The sequence below is a fragment of the Nematolebias whitei genome, chromosome 3 (assembly GCF_014905685.2).
Source record: "Nematolebias whitei isolate Nwh7 chromosome 3, NemWhi1, whole genome shotgun sequence".
Taxonomy (NCBI): domain Eukaryota; kingdom Metazoa; phylum Chordata; class Actinopteri; order Cyprinodontiformes; family Rivulidae; genus Nematolebias; species Nematolebias whitei.
In genome coordinates, this window is record NC_056500.1 from 19,330,099 (window position 1) to 19,346,395 (window position 16,297).

Below are 16,297 nucleotides of genomic sequence, written 5' to 3' on the forward strand. Positions count from 1 at the left end.
GAATAGTTAACCTCAATATGGAAGCTTGTGACAAGAATTCAGTGGTGGACCATCAGGGCCAGCAAAGTTTTCTCTGCTGACCTAAACACAACCAGAATCACTGACTTACATTCAAGTATATATTTTTCTATTTATTAACATTTTTCTGAAATGTCTGCTCATTTCATTTCATAGCTTTTCTCCTGGTTGAGCAGCTTCCAGTGGCAAATTTATATAGAGCTTTTATCCAACCATATTTCAACCAACATGTGTTGCTTTGGTCAAAGACATCTGCCTCGAGGACTTTAAAATCAACAGCTCAGGCCCCTGAAGCTCAAAACAAGTGACAATGAAACGACTGCTTTGACCAATCAGATGTAGAGTTGGTGACAGCAGGGTCCTCGAGCAGGCGTTCAACAACAACATTATTTTCATGACGTTTGATTGGTCGGTCAGACAACATACTTGTCGGGGCATCTGTGGCAACTTGCAAAGGCTGAATGTCAAGCGGACCTTCTCAGCCCTAATATGAATTAAAATATACGCCACGACAGACTTCACGTTCAGCATTGGCTTCCATGGTGATAGAGAGGGACTTATCGTTGAAACGGAAATGCCATGATGACCTGTATGAAGGAAAAACTGAACTCTTGAGGAAAGAAAGGAGGATGGAGTTTATGTACTGATAATGTAAACTTTTGGTGAGTAAAATGCTTTTTTTTTTTTTTTTTTCAAAATTTTGGATTTTTTTTCCACATTTTATTACTTCTATATTGATGGGTTTGGTAAATATGTTTGTGGTGCAGCTGTGGCTGCAGTTAAAAGAAATTTGAATTGTGTTTATGGGTTTCTTGCTTTAGTAATGGCAGTCACTCACACTACATGATGCGTCTATGACGCAGCATCATATTATTCCATGTTTCTGTGTATTATTGATAGTTTCTGTAGCCATGGAGTCGTGATGAAAGGATTAAGAAGTGGATAAAATCAGGCAGGACACTACTGAAGGCCTAGATGTGAAATGCACGGCACCGTCACTGCAAGAATTGAACATTTGTTAGAGAAACCAAAACAAGTCTGACTGTGTTCAGAACTTCACATAAAAAAGTAACTTAAATTGTTGCTATTGAGAGGTTTAAGTGCCTAAACCACATTACGTCTTAAACTACATTTGCGTCTAGACAAGGAAGCAATGTGTGAAGTTGAGCATTTTATTAAGGACAAACAATTACTGAAGCATTTTAACATTGATGCGAGCGCCGTCATACCGTTGGCAGTAGCAGCAGAAGCGTACAGAGTTACTGAGCTCAACGTCTGTCTGGCCATTCTCCTCCACAACAAGAAAATCTTTATGATCCTGAAGGAATTTCTGCAAGTCCGTCAGTGGGAAACCATTTCTCTGGTAGTTCTGCAAGAAGACATTACAACAGTTTTTGAAATTACAAAACTAAATCCTTCAGGCAGGAAAGGTGACTTAGATCATTTCCAACAAGTGTCCGAAAAGTTTTAGTGTAGCGCCTTGGTGCAAATGGACTTTGCAGTGATTGGCTGCTGAAAAGCAAAGTAGTTTGAGACCAAACATTAGTTCAAATAGTCTACAAGTCTTGATATTTCTGGAATACTTGAAAGTGCTCTAATAGAATTAGAGTGAAGATGTGTATAAAGCCAACAGGACTACAGTAGTCCAATACTTCACGGTTAGACTTTCGTGGACTCTCTCTTTTGCGGTTTTTCAACGATTGTCAACTTTAATATTACTCATGTGATTGGGACGGTAAAGCTAAAAAGTTAACGAAAAAAAAGTTTGATTTGATCCGAACCCGACTAAAAAAATTTGGTCCTTATTCATAGTGACTTCAGCGCTCAGTGAATGCAGAGAACCGATCAGAACTGGACCAGAACTACTTCCAGCCTCTTCAGTCAATCTGAGTGCTGCTTGCTGGCCCATGAAGCCTCTCAAGTGGGGAGGCGTTGCATGGAGGTCCGGCGTCCTGTCCGGAGCTCATCCAGACTTTTTCATTGGATTCTGGATTATTTGGATTTGATTGGGACCATTGTGTGGTTTGGTGCTGGCTCTCCGAAGGTCTGGCTCTTTCTAAAAGCATCTGGTGGTCAATGGCTACAGAGAGCTGATCAACACCAGACCAGAACCAGACCAAGGCTGGCGAGTTCCTCATAAAATTTTGCAGTAGCTACTGTGCAGTACATATACGTACTGTACGTTGTTAATTACATAAGTTTAAGAGTTTAAAACATTGCAAAAGTGTGGGAAGGGTTTATAAAGCCTTAAAATATATATAAATACTAAAATAGTGTTCCTACTTTGTGGTTTTTCCACTTGGGTGTCTGGAATGTAACCCCGGCAATAATCGAGAGACTACTGTGCAGAGGATTGGACAGTTGCAGGATAAAAATCCCGCCATGCTTTGATAAAAAAAAAAAAAAAAAACTATCAACATCTTGCAACCATCATGCAAAAATCAGTTTCACATATTTGGGATCTTAGGGCGGCTGTGGCTGAGTGGTTAGAGCAGTCGTCCTCCAATGCAAGAGTTGGGGGTTCGACTCCACCAGCCGTCCCATGCCGAAGTGTCCCTGGGCAAGACACCGAACCCCTCATTGCCTCCGATGTGTGTCCCATTGGTGTATGAATGTGATAAAGCATTGATTAGTCTCTTTAGGATGATTTGTTCAATTAGCTTTGTATAGATCTAGTAGAGTGCTGTATGAATGGGTAAATGAGGCACAGATTTTGTTGTAAAGAGCTTTGAGTGTCTTGATAAAATAGAAAGGCACTATATAAGAAGAGTAAATTTACCATTTACATATACAACACACATTAAAATATGAATAATTTAATTGTAATTGCAGATTTTTTATAACTACATTTTCAAAAGCCTACAAGGAATCAAAAAAATTACATAGGCCTACAGTACATCCTCTTTTTGAGAACGTATTGCTACAGTGCCTAAAATACAATAAAATAAAGTGCAACAGTTTTCACTTTACTCAGAATTACCTTGATGGTCTCATAGGAGTCAGTGATGAGGGCGATGAAGAGCGACAGCACCATGTAGATAAAGAGGGAGATGAAGGAGTACAGGTACGTCCGACTAAAGAGCCAAACCAAAGTGTTTGTGTCCTTCAGCTGGGCGAAGGTGGTGAACATGTCATCACCATTCAGCAACGAAAACAGGCACTCAGCAACCCGACTCAGACTCTCAAACTGAAGAGAAACAGGACGGATGTCAGTGCAAGAAAATACAACTTCTGATGCAATGAAAAAAAGAATACAATGACAGAAAACAGGCTATTTACTGTACATATTTCTACAAAAAAGTATTTACTTCTGATTTTCTGATTAATTCTTTAATCGTGATTCTGTTAAAGGTTTAATAAAATTACAAGCTCAGAATAAAAAATGTGCTCTGATTGTTTCACTTCAGTACTTAATGAAAAAACACTTGTTTCGGATCAGGTAAGGACCAATAACAGAGCAAGGATAAACACATTGCAACATGTAGCTTAAAAGAAAAAATGCATCCTCTACTTTAAAAAAATGAGGCAAGATGACTAAAGGCGAGATGCCGACAGATTAATGACCAGGGATTGATTAATAAAAAAAGACAAAAAAGAACAAAGGCATAGAAGGCTAGCAGAGAGGCTGTAAGCATGACATGTATATTATGAAAAAAAGCCACGTTCCATCAAAAATATGATAACATCTAAAACCAACATCCTTCTGCCACTCTACGAACCCAAGGCACGGCACTTGAAGACGTGTAGGAAGTCAAGTTTTAGGACGGCCTCTGTTTATTCCTTTAGTAAATACTCGGAGGACTCTGGAAGGGCTGCGGGGGACTCCCCACAGACAGCATGCTGTAAATATCCTGACTGGGTATCAATATGCAATGCTTCTCTAAGCAAAATGTGGAACTGAAACAAACTGCTGACATGTACCAAAAGCTTGTCAAATACAGGTTATTTCAACAATTAAAACAAATTTAATTACTGTGATGTCATTATTCCACATTTGTCTCCCACATATGAAAGAAACTGAATCAATTTTACAGTTTTATGAAAACTAAAAAAATAAAAAAAAGTTAGTTATGTTTCTTTCAAGGTTATCAACAACTTTAATTTGCTGCAAGTTCATATAGAGCAGCTGATTTTACAGGTTGAACAAACCAACCTCTCAATAAAATGATTTGTTTACTTGTGTTCATTAATCCAGACAAAGAGATACTAATCTGATTGTCATTTTCAAAAAACCTACAGTTATGATGACAAACCAAGATAAGAAAAACTTTTAAAATAGTCTGGTCACAGTAAAATTTGTTTGATTTAAACAAACATGCAAAAATATTGAGAATAGCCTTTTTGTTCCAAATTAGCCGTCTGCACAAATTTGACTGTGCTCTGAAATCTTTAAACAGATCTAAACTATGGATTTATAGATAAACAGACAAAGTGATTGTTTATTCTGGTGCTTTAGTATATCATGTTTTTAAGCATGGAGCATTCCTGAATCAGTCATTTCCAATGTTTTAGCTCTTCACCAATTTCTGTAAAATACATCCAGAAAATCTCATTAAGGTTCAAATATAGAAAAAAAAAAAAAAAAAAAAAAAAAAAAAAAGATAAATGCATGAAAGCAAAAGTGGAAAAGCACTGTGCTCCAGATCGTATTAATCTTGATTGCATCATTATCTAAAGATTTGGGGCTTATACATTAAATAGAACGTTATTGATGTTTGGGAACACACTGACACCTTGTGGCTACATAGTTTTACTACAGCAGATTAAAAAAAATAAAAAATCTCCATTTCAAGCTGCAACCACTTACTGAAAAAGTTGGAGTAGCAAGTGTCCATAATAACTGAAACATGACAGCTTTAATAAAATTAAAGCACATGCACATTTATACCATCAACTTTACAGGATTTTCACTCTGAGAGGCAACTGCCACAACCTTACAGTCCCCAATCTCCCTCAGGTTTCCTCTTCTACTCAGGATATATTCTACCTGCGTACTCCTTCCTCCACTCTTATAGGTCACTCTATGTTCCTCCCTCTTTTGGAAAAGATTGTTGACTACAACCATTTTTTTTTACTGTAGTTTATTGTTGTCAATGTCAACTGTTATTTTTGTCTGCACTTTATATGTTCTGTCTGGAACAGGTCCCTTTGTACTAAACAAGTCCTCATGGCTCAGTGACACTAGCCTGTATAAATAAATGTTGAATGAATGAATTTCCATTCTCTTGGCAAAATCCACCACCATCTGTCCTTCCTGGTTTCTTTCCTTGACACCAACCTACCCATCACTTCCACATCCTCCGTTTCCTTCACCAACATGTCCATTCAGGTCTGCTCCGATCACACTCTTCTCCCACGGAATACTCTCCATCACTTCATCCAGAACCTTCCAAAATTTATCTTTCTCTATGGCACTTCCAACCTGTGGAGCATAACCACTGACAACATTTAGCGTCAGACTTTCTACTTCTACTACCACACACTTCTACCTTCAGACACATGACCCTATCTGACACTCTTTTCACCCCTACTACATGTTTTGCCAACTCCTCCTTCAGGACCACTCCTACTCCTTTTTCTTTCAATTCACACCATGGTAAACTGTTTAAACCCTGCTCCAATACTGCAAGCCTTGCTGCCCTTCCACTTGGCCTTTTGGACACATAAAACATCTACCTTCCTTCTCTGCATCATGTCAGCCAGCTCTCTACCTTTGCCTGCCATTGTCCCCACATTTAGAGTTGCCACACTCAGTCCTACATTCTTGACCTTCCTCTTCTCCCTCTGTCTCCTGACACGTTTCCATCCTCATAGTCTTCGTCTAACATTAGCACAATTTCCACCGGCACCCTGTTTGTCAACAGCGCCGGTGGTGGTTGTTGTTGTTAACTCATGCCTTGACTGATCTGGTATGGTGTCGCTTAGATGAATTCGCATATTGGTTTTGGCAAAAGTGTTTTACATCAGATGCACTTCCTGACACAACCCTCACCATTTACCCGAGCTTGGGACCGGTATAAGAGATACACTGGGTTGTGCTCCCTAGTGGCTAGTTGAGTAGATGAAGTTAATAAAGTATGTTAAATCCAACAAAGTTAAGTCAGGTCCTCTGGATGTTTTTTTTTTTTTGTTGTTGAAACATGTATTATTTATGATGGATTATTGAGCATTAGTCTAAAAAAGTTAAATCTGGTCCTCTGGACATTCAAAAAAACAAAACAAAGCAAAACAACAAAAAAATGTAGAAACGTTTCATCTTTCATCTGAAAGACTTCCTCAGTCTGAGGTGCTGTATTCAGCTCAGTCTTATAAACAGCACCTTCTCAGAGTGGATCAACCAATTTTGCTGCTGACAACCAAAACCAGCTGATCACATGCTCAAGAAGGACCATCAGCCTAACAATGGATCATTAGCACACTGATGGCTGTTTACTATTCACAGAGGGCTGAGTGATACTAGCAATCACAGCATTGTAAGAGGGGGACAGTTGAACACGTAGGCCTCCACCCCTGTTTAACGATGGACGGTTTCTGATGGTCCTTCTTGAGCATGTGATCAGCTGGTTTTGGTTGTCAGCAGCAAAACTGGTTGATCCACTCTGAGAAGGTGCTATTTATAAGACTGAGCTGAATACAGCACCTCAGACTGAGGAAGTCTCTCGGATGAAAGACGAAACGTTTCTACATTTTTTTTGTTGTTTTGCTTTGTTTTGTTTTTTGAATGTCCAGAGGACCAGATTTAACTTTTTTAGATTTTTCTACCTGGATTATTGAAAATGCATCAGGATATTGAGCATTAGCTTTGATGTTTTGAACCACTTTGGCCATGGCTGCCTCAGACGAGTCGACAGGGGAGAGGGCGGCCTCCAGAAACCATCTTATCACAATCAAACTTGTTGGCCCACTATGCGAGTGTACTGCTAATGGGACGGAGTTTGTTGTGGCTCCTCGGGCTGATGAAGTCCTTTGGATGAAGGACGAAACGTTTCAACAAAAACAGAAACCGTCCAGAGGACCTGACTTAACTTTGTTGGATTTTTTTTACCTGGATTATTGAGCATGAACTTTGAAGGTGTGTTCAAGTTTTTTTCTTTTGTTGTGTAAAATTAACAGCTGCCAGATTTTGCCATTAATCCACAAAGCAACTCCAACATAAACAGAGATGACTCAGGATATTGGGAAGTTAAAATGCCGTATTTTTATACTAAAAAAATAAACGTAGGAACTTTTTCCAAGAAAACCTTTTCTGTCAAGTCAACTGAATTGAATTTTGTTCTCAGAAATGTTAAGACATTTAGAGTTCCTTCTCTCCACCTCATGGTTTCAGTAGTTCTACATGATTAAACAGAACCAGTCCATCCAAACAGAGACTTTAAAGTTGCCAGTTTGCCCACACCTCTTGCATCTCTAATTACTTGTTTTTACTGAAATGTTTAGATTGTGTTAGATGTCTTTTCACATTTATTATAGGTCTGCCTGTATTTATTGTACTGTTGTGTATCTGCAGTGTGTTGTACTGTTTTTGCACGTAATGTTCTGTGTTGCACAGTGATCCTGGAGGAACACTGCTTCGTTTCAGTATGTACTTGTACATAGCTGAAATGACAATAAAACCTCTCTGACTCTGAACACGACTCAGTGAAGCAAGTCAGCCAAGAATTATTACAACTCTTTCTGCTCTCAAGAATATAAATAATTACCTTCTCATGGTACGGCCCCAGAACGATCCACCCACAGAACGTATATCCGAGGTAGATCATGCCAGCGCAGCAGCAGAAACGCAGGACTTTAGGGAAGGCTGCTTTCATGGTTAAAATCAGAACCTGATCACACAAATATGCAAAAGTTAAATCATTTTGTACACTTGCATGAGTAAAAAGTCTCTTATTTTCTTGCAGTTTCTTTACAAAATCATGCACAACCATATGCAAAACTTGGACTCACATTGTATTTCTGGAAGTATCCCAGGTATCTGATCACACCAACCCACACCAATAATGTAGACGTTCCCAGGAAGATACTGCACACATCATAACTTGTTAGACTCTACAGGAAACAGAAATTTTAAAGAATAAATAAATCAAGAAAGGTGATGGCAGCATTAAAAAAAAATCTGACTTGATATACACTAAAGCATTCAAGTGATTTATTTTCACCATTTTGTTCATGGCTGTACAGCTTTAAATGGTTCAGTTTGTTTATGACAGACATCGACAGATTCAGTCATTTTATTCCAAAGGTCAAATGATTTTTTGGGTTCTCAGCTATTGTATGCTCCGTTTTATATAATCTTTTAATAAATAACTAGAAGTAAACACAAAAGGTAAAGCCTTCCAGTTTGCTCCACAATATAAACAATGAATAGAACATGTTCATTAGCTTGGCTACACTATTACGTGTTCAAGATGGATTTAGTGTTGGTAGAGTAAAGAAAAAAAAAAGAGATTATTCTATTTATCACAAGATTTTTTTTTTTATGTTTATTGACCCAAAATCTTTAATAACTTACAGTGTGTTCTTTATTTTAGGGTTGTTTCAGACTCAAATGGGACTTAAAAGTTTCAGTTTTTGCAGACTCTTGTGTACAGCTGTACAATGAAATGAAATTAGCAAAAAATAAGTGCAGGTTTCAGGGTTAAATTGAATGTTTTGACAAGTATAGTTCTGCTACTTCTTTCGGCTGCGCCCTTTAGGGGTCACCGAGGTGGGTCATTTTTACCCTCTTCCACCATCACACCAATTCTCTTTACTTCCTCCTAGACTACATCCATAAACTTCCTGTGGTCTTTATCTTTTCCTCCCCAGGCAGCTCCATATTTAACATTTGTCCAATATATTCACTGTCACGTGTCCAAACCATAAACAGTACATTTATTCAAAAAACCATGCCAAACCTGTGTACATGTTTACCTTTGCTTGTATTTCCATCTTCAGTACTGATCCAGTTATTGCCAACAGATCGCTGACGATGACCAGCACATACCAGCCATTCAGAAACTCCCCCTGGTCGTCCTTACACACTTTACGATTGAAGTTATCGCGAAAGAAATGTGAGAATCTCTTGGAAAAAATAAACACAAGATAGGGATTCAACTTTAATCAGTCAAGGGCAAATTCTCAGCAATGAAGCTTTGAATCTGCTATGTTAAAGAAGTTTTAAATAGTGCAGATTAGTTATTTGTCAAAAGAAAAGTGAGGAAAATGGGAGAAAAATGGGAGCAAACCTTAAAAATTTAATTTCTATTGTAATTTTTGTGCTGGTTGGAATGGTTTAGAAGAAAACAAATTGAGGAAAAATAGCTGAAAGCAGAAGAACTACAAAATAAAAGACAACAATTCTATATTTTATAATTTAGTGTAGTTGACCTGGAGCAACTTGACAGCTAGTATGATGGAACGAGCGCACAGTGCTGTTGATGTGATGCAAACCAGGACGACAAAACCATCAAACATCAGCAGATAGTGTGTGTTCTTCTGAGCTGAAACACACGGGAGAAGAAGACAAAAAAGGAGGGTCACATAAATTTATCTTTAACACAACTCCTCCACACTCCCTGCTGATACTGATATCACAAGTCAAAAAGACAACACCTTACAATCATGAAGAAGGAGAAGTCTTGGTAGCAAAATGTGCTTTGAGGAAGTGTCTTGCATTTTGTAAAACATCCATCCATCCATTATCTTTTACCCGCTTCTTCCATTTTGGGTCACGGGGGTCGCCGGTGCCCATGTCCAGCAATCACTGTGCGAGGGGCGGGGTACACCCTGGACAGGTCGCAAGTCCATCACAGGGACACACAGAGACAAACGAGACAAACAACCATTCACTCTCTCACTCACACCTAGGGACAATTTAGAGTTACCAATCAGCCTAACATGCATGTTTTTGGTCTGCGGGAGAAAACCGGAGTACCCGGAGAAAACCCACGCATGCACGGAGAGAACATGCAAACTCCACCCAGAAAGGCCCCATGACCAGGATTTGAACCAGCAACCTTCTCGCTGAGAGGCAGCAGCGCTACCAGTTGCACCACCATGCTGCCCCTTTTGCTAAACATGTTTTAACTATTTTTATCCACTTAAATAAATAAAATACTGTTTAATTACATGTGATAGAAACTAGTTGCATTCGGGACCAAAAAAATCAAACCCGTCACGGCCCCAGCTCGTAGCTATCATTTCCAAACCCCACCCAACCCGACAAATTAACAGTAATTACAGGTCAGACACACCCACCATTTTTATTAAGCTTTGACTGCTTATATGGTTATCAACGGTTGGCGGACGCGTGGCTGATTAAAAGGGAGCAGATCAGAGCTGAGGGGGTGTTTGTCCTTTCATGGCCGTCAAATCCCTGCTTCTGCCTGCATTCTGCATTATTCAGACATGGACCCTGCTCTGACATGTCGGACATTTTGGGATTTCATCTGTTTGGGTTGTCAGCCAAGGCACGTCCGCTGAGAGCAGCTGAACGTCAATTTGGGCTTTGGATGGATTGTTGGCAGTAGTCCATCTGGAGCGCAACTGAATTTTTTTTTACCTCTTTCAAGGCCGGTCAGCGCGTGGTCAAATGGCCGTGTGCTGGTGATTGTATGGCAATCCATGTTGCCATATAATTGGAACATCAGCCACACACGACCGCTGACGCAATCAAAAGCCCGACACCAGCCCGGCCCACAAATTAAGCACATTATTACGGTCCGGCCCAGTCCTAATCCGGGTCGGGTTAGGCCGAGCTCCAGGTTCGGGTTAGAAATGATAGCTCTAATAGAAAACTTTATGGTCAAAATCTAATCCACATTTTTCTTTTTTTTGTTACATTTGCTTTTAAAATTTAATTTTATCTTACCTGTTCCAGAGATCTTCCAGTCCCGGCACGCACTGCTTTCAAAATCTATGTCCAGGAATATTTTCACCTTCCCGCTGTGACACTGATTATCAAATGTAATCTGAGGGGAAAAAAATGAAAGCGATTAAAGAATACATCTACATACCCACCAAGACGTTTTATTTCCACGCTCCCATGCACTTTAATATCCAGATATGCATACGGTAACATAGAAGGAGTAGCAGTCAGGTAGCTCCCGGGATCGGACGGTCTGTAGGTTGATTCCCTTCAGCTCAAACGTTATTTTGATGTCAACAAGCCTCAAATGAAAGATGGATAAGTTATTCAAATAGGTGCTTTTAAGGTTTAAAGTCCATGTTTGTTAACCAGTAGACACAGATGAGATGGGTACCTGTAAAAGTCCATATGAAAAAAGGAGGCGTTCTGAGTTTTCCACTCGTGTGCTGTATTTGGAGCATGCGACATACAGACTGAACGGGAGGAGAGTTCGGTTCAAGTTAGAACTTTTTTGGGGGTGACAAAGCAATAGCTTGGGTGATTAGTAATGATTGAGGGGAGCTGAAAATATAAAATAAAATCTCACTCGTCTCCAGCTGGGCATCAATATCATAAGCCTCATCTGAAGGCTCCAGGCTGCTTTTTTTGTAGTACTCCTTACAGATGGTGAGGGGCTTCAGCTTCCCATCTTCATCCTCTGCATAACTGATGGGCCCCACAGAGAGCTGACCCAGCTGGCTGCACTGTAAACAAGAGGTCTCAGGTAAAACAGGGTCCCTGATGCATTTAAGATCTTCACGAGTTTATTCCACAGCAGACAGGGTTGTCACAGCATAATCAAAACAGAGGTACGTGGCTTAAAGAAATTTCTAAGCTTCTTGATGTTATGTACAGATGTTTCTATTCCGTTTGATGACAGAAATTATCCTCTTTCAGAAATAAGCTTGTTGAAACTAATCACCTTTATGTAACTAAATCAATTTGATGGTCAATGTGAGAAAGGGACACATATTTTAGCAACATTTAGTGACTAGCCTGAAAGAGAGAGCTGCAGCAGTATAGTCCAAAACATCAGCTAATACTTGAAACTGTCAAATAAGCTGCCTTTCACATGTTGTGCCCATAATTAAATTACCAGTAATAAATAAAAGATGTACCACCAAAGGAAATGCTCAGTGTTACAGTTCAACATGATGAACAGAGAACAATTACCATTGGTACATTTACTTTAAAAAAAAGGAAGAAAACAATTTTAACAAAAGCTCTGAATCTCTGGAAATAAACCAAAATTATCAACCAAAACTATGGGTTGAATCGACGTCGATTCTAGGACATCTCGCGAGTTTTAAAATTTCACGTCGACTAGTCGCAGTTACGCGATTGTGTCACGTGATCAGCGCCGGGCGCTGGCTACAAAATGGATTCTTGCAAGCAGATGGAAGGCAAGGAGCAGGCCGAGTCTTGCCAAACGGGTAGAAATTAATCAACAGTGTGGAAATATTTCACTAAATTCAAATTCAAAAATACTTTATTAATCCCAAAGGGAAATTATTTGTTGTTGTAACTCGTTATCCTTGTTTCATTAAGAGATGTTATAGATACTGAGGCTGTAGACAGGAAGGATCTCTTGTAAAGGTCCATCCCACAGCGGATCCTAAGAAACTGGCTGCAGATGCTGTCCGATCCGTCCACCCAGATTCGGCTGGCCTTTCGGTTCCCCCGGGCTGTAGGACCGCCCGAATGCCGGGCAGAACTCTTCCCAATACTATGGTGCAATGACTAGGCCTGTTGCGATAAACAATGCACGGTAAATGAAAATTATTGACCTCGTTTTCATTTATCAACTTTATCGTTTCTTCGTTTCTTTCTTTCTACTGAAGACATTGGATGACAAAAGGCTCAAGTCCGGTGCTCTTCACTGACCCCACCCCTTTCTCTTTAAAATCCATTTTAACCATCCAAAATTGCGTTTTTGGGTCATTAAAAGCAGCTAACCGAGAAGCTAAGCTACAGGCTAAGCTAACAGGCGACCTCGGGGGTGGGGGGGGGGGGGAGACGGGACTCCTTCTCATCAAAGCTCAAAAATTCACGGTTGAAACCTGTGCCTTCGTGTAAAAAGTAGCTTTTTTCTGCAAAAAGAAGCAGAGAACTTTTCTGATTTTTTAAATTAAAAGCTTTGTGTGAAAAATGCTATGCTAAAGAGCTCAAACCACACTGAGCGTCTGCCATTTTGAGAACTACAAAAAAAGGAAAGAGAGACAGCCCATGTCACGTCATGTGGCCTCCCTCCCATTTTTCTTAAAGAGACACGCTGCTCACTCCCTCACTATCCATCCTTCGGTTCAAACAGTCTTATACCATCTGGTAGTCAGAAAAGGTACTACACTCAAAACAAAATAACCAACATTTCTTCTTAAATTTGACAATATTTACTAATTATTGTCAAATTTCAAACAATATTATATTTATCGCAATATTTTCTGGGACAATTAATCGCCCAGCAAAATTTATTATCATGACAGGACTAGCAATGACAGAAAATATCCATGTATTGAGTTGCACAGACATCCAATATTAACTTTTTTGCCAATCTTGATAAAAGACAGAATGTCAGTCAATTAAAAAAAAATAATAATAATCGGTTGAATTACAGGTAACCAAAACGTGACTGTATGAGAACAGGAAGTCAGCATTGCCGTTTGAAAGAACCATATTTCTAGTGGCTATTGTGCAACCTCAAATTTATTTTTACAGTGCCCCTTGATGAGAAATATTTAGATCCCATCCACCAAGCAGGTTAATTATTACACAACTTCAGAAGAGCAGTAGTCTCTGATGGGGTCTCTTACACAGTTCTAAGTAGACTTTGACTTAGTAATGAAAGATAAAGCTGTGAAAAAAGTATTATCAGTACTTCAAGAAAAATGAAAAAGTATATACAAGAACCCCACAACTCTATTTTCCTTCTTTAAAAGGAACAAACAAAAACCTAAAAACAGCATGACTCCACTTGTCAAAGTTACCCGATCAAGAAGGTAAAACAGGCTGTCGTAGACGGCGTGCTGCGTGTAGACAGAAACACTGTAGTCGTCCTCGTCCACCCCACTGTAACCCTTCAGGAAAAGGTTTTTCAAGGCCATGGTGTTTTCCTCTTTGTAGGCAACCACCAGCTGGTTGTTGAGGCCAAACAGGATGAGCTGCAAACATTTATCGCAATTGCAAGATGACAAATTAATAAGTAATCAAATTCAATCAAGAATGTCATTGCATTTTTTGAGATTGTAATATTTTAAAATGTAAATAGGTGCTCGTATTGGAAGTAACTTGAGGTTCACAGTCTTGCTATGGACTGCATGTCATTAGAGGTAAAAAAATAAAATAAACCTTTAACCTGAGACACAGCTACCTGAGTCTTCATGTGTCTAGATTTCAAAGTCAAAAACTAAGATATTTATGGTTAAGACTTTAAACTTAAGGCTTAATATGGAAGATGAATTACAATGATTATTGTGTCCACTTATCAGAAACAATCAATGTAAAAAAAACACTCATATTTTTTTTTTTTTTTGAATTCAGGTCTTTTAGAAAATGCAACAGGGATTAGAGTCTAAAAAAACATGAGCGTTTTTCCCATAATCTATTTTCAATACACTTGCATTTATTGTGCTTGATTGTGACGTTCAAAAACAAGATATTGTTCCAGAAAGCATCTTCCAGCTAGGAATGGTTTCCAAGTCTTTCCTAACCCCACAGACAGTCCACTGCACTCACTTGTGTAGTGATCATGACGATCTTCAGAATCTGGACCCCCATTTTCCAGGGAATGTGTCGTCGGGCCCTGTACTTCTCACACGGACTCATGAAGTAATACTTCAGGTCATCTCTCAGGCTCTCCTCCTTGATGAGATCTTGAGTAATGTCAGAGCTGCAACAAAAGAGAAGCAGATGACAAACAGAAACTTGTGTACAAGTGTTGCAGATGTCAGAGATACAAGTGTGCATAAGAGTGTAGTTCATTTCTCTGTGCGTCTGTGGAGGGGGGGTAATAATGCTAAGACTGAAAATGCAGAAGTGAAAGTGTGAGAAAGCAGACATTTCATAGGAAACCGTTATTCAATGGGTGAAGAACTGCATGTACTGAACACAGAGCTACATTCAGGGTTTAAACTGGGTTCAAGTCCAAGGTTAGCTCAGTACCTGAAGGCCCCAGAAGTTTGCCCACAGTAAAAATGTCATACCAAATACTTTTATTTCAACTTGATAAACTACTTTACAGGTAAAATTGTGAAGGGTTAAACACAGGTTTGGTCTTGAAGTATCTACTGTTGCTTTGAAAATAGTTTAACTAAAAAATGAAAATAAAAACAGCATTTGTCTTTGTTTTGTTTTTACTAAAGTCCAGACAAGAGTTGCTGCGGTAAACATCAAATTCATCCTCATTTAAATTACGTTTAAGTCCTAAATTAAGGTCCAACGCAGCGAACTTACCTGACAGAATTGCTTCTATTCAAATATCGAACGAGAAGCTCCATGACTGACGACCCCCGCGGAAGATATCATTTACACGGACGTGTGTCACAGGTCGAACCGACACTTCCCCCCAGACTGCACGCTCTGCAGCTTGAGTGTGTGCACGAGGCGCCCCAACAGCCAATCAGAAGGCTCGTTTCAGGAGAACCTCAGGTGCGCAATCTGTGGCTCGAGGACGGTATGGAAGAACAAGAATGCCCCACACAAAAAAGTAAATAAATAAAATAAAATAACTAGAAAAGAATAAAAATAAGACGATACGAAAATATGCAACCAAAAAAAGTTTAAAGAAATGCAATAAAATGTTAAACGTTAGAAATATATCTTAATATATATTAATATATATATATATAATAAATATATATTAATATAATATAATATATATTTTTTTTATAATAAAATGAAATTATATACATATATATATATATATATATATATATATATATAATTATTATTTTGTGCACGTTATTACCCTAATTGTTGTTTACGTTTTTGTCTGTTTTTGTAACTTATAATCACTATTTTATTGTGTGTTCTTCTTTTGACTTTTCCCTCTTCAGTGGTTGCCACAGCGAGTCATCCTCCTCAATCTTCTTCTGCATCCTGTCCTCACTCAAATTACCTTGATGTCCTCTCTAACTGCATCCATATGTCTCCTCTTTGGCTGTCCTCAGTGCCTTTTTCCTTGCAGCTACATTTCTAATATAATTCTACCAGTATACCCACTGTCCCTCCTCTGGACATGTTCATTTCAGTCTGGCATCTCTAACTTTATCTCCCAGTTGTTCAACCTGTGCTGTACCTCTGATGATTGCATTCCTAATCTTATCCGTCACACCTGAGAACTTCAACATCTTCATTTCTGCCACTTCCAGTTCTTCCTCCTGTCTTTTAGCCAGTCCA

The 16,297-nt window shown here is 39.1% G+C and overlaps 1 protein-coding gene across 1 annotated transcript; it reads right to left on the reverse strand.

Moving 5' to 3' along the window:
* Window positions 1–1,207: 1,207 nt before the first annotated feature.
* mcoln2 (mucolipin TRP cation channel 2) lies at window positions 1,208–15,491 on the reverse strand. Its single transcript, XM_037674608.1, has 13 exons — window positions 15,353–15,491; window positions 14,636–14,789; window positions 13,888–14,061; window positions 11,451–11,607; window positions 11,259–11,337; window positions 11,070–11,166; window positions 10,868–10,967; window positions 9,385–9,497; window positions 8,929–9,078; window positions 7,963–8,064; window positions 7,719–7,841; window positions 2,999–3,205; window positions 1,208–1,387 (listed from the first exon to the last, which is right to left on the reverse strand). Exons 1-13 carry the CDS (start codon window positions 15,394–15,396, stop codon window positions 1,208–1,210), a joined length of 1,680 nt encoding a protein of 559 aa, XP_037530536.1. The 5' UTR covers window positions 15,397–15,491.
* Window positions 15,492–16,297: the final 806 nt, after the last annotated feature.

Excerpts from the sequence above, each read along its gene's own strand:
- mcoln2 (XM_037674608.1), bottom strand. The coding sequence starts at position 15,396 with ATGGAGCTTCTCGTTCGATATTTGAATAGAAGCAATTCTGTCAG. Across the intron at positions 8,065-8,928 it reads AGATGGAAATACAAGCAAAG|AGTCTAACAAGTTATGATGT; the intron begins GTAAACATGTAC and ends TGTTTCCTGTAG. Across the intron at positions 7,842-7,962 it reads GATACTTCCAGAAATACAAT|GTTCTGATTTTAACCATGAA; the intron begins GTGAGTCCAAGT and ends TTGTGTGATCAG.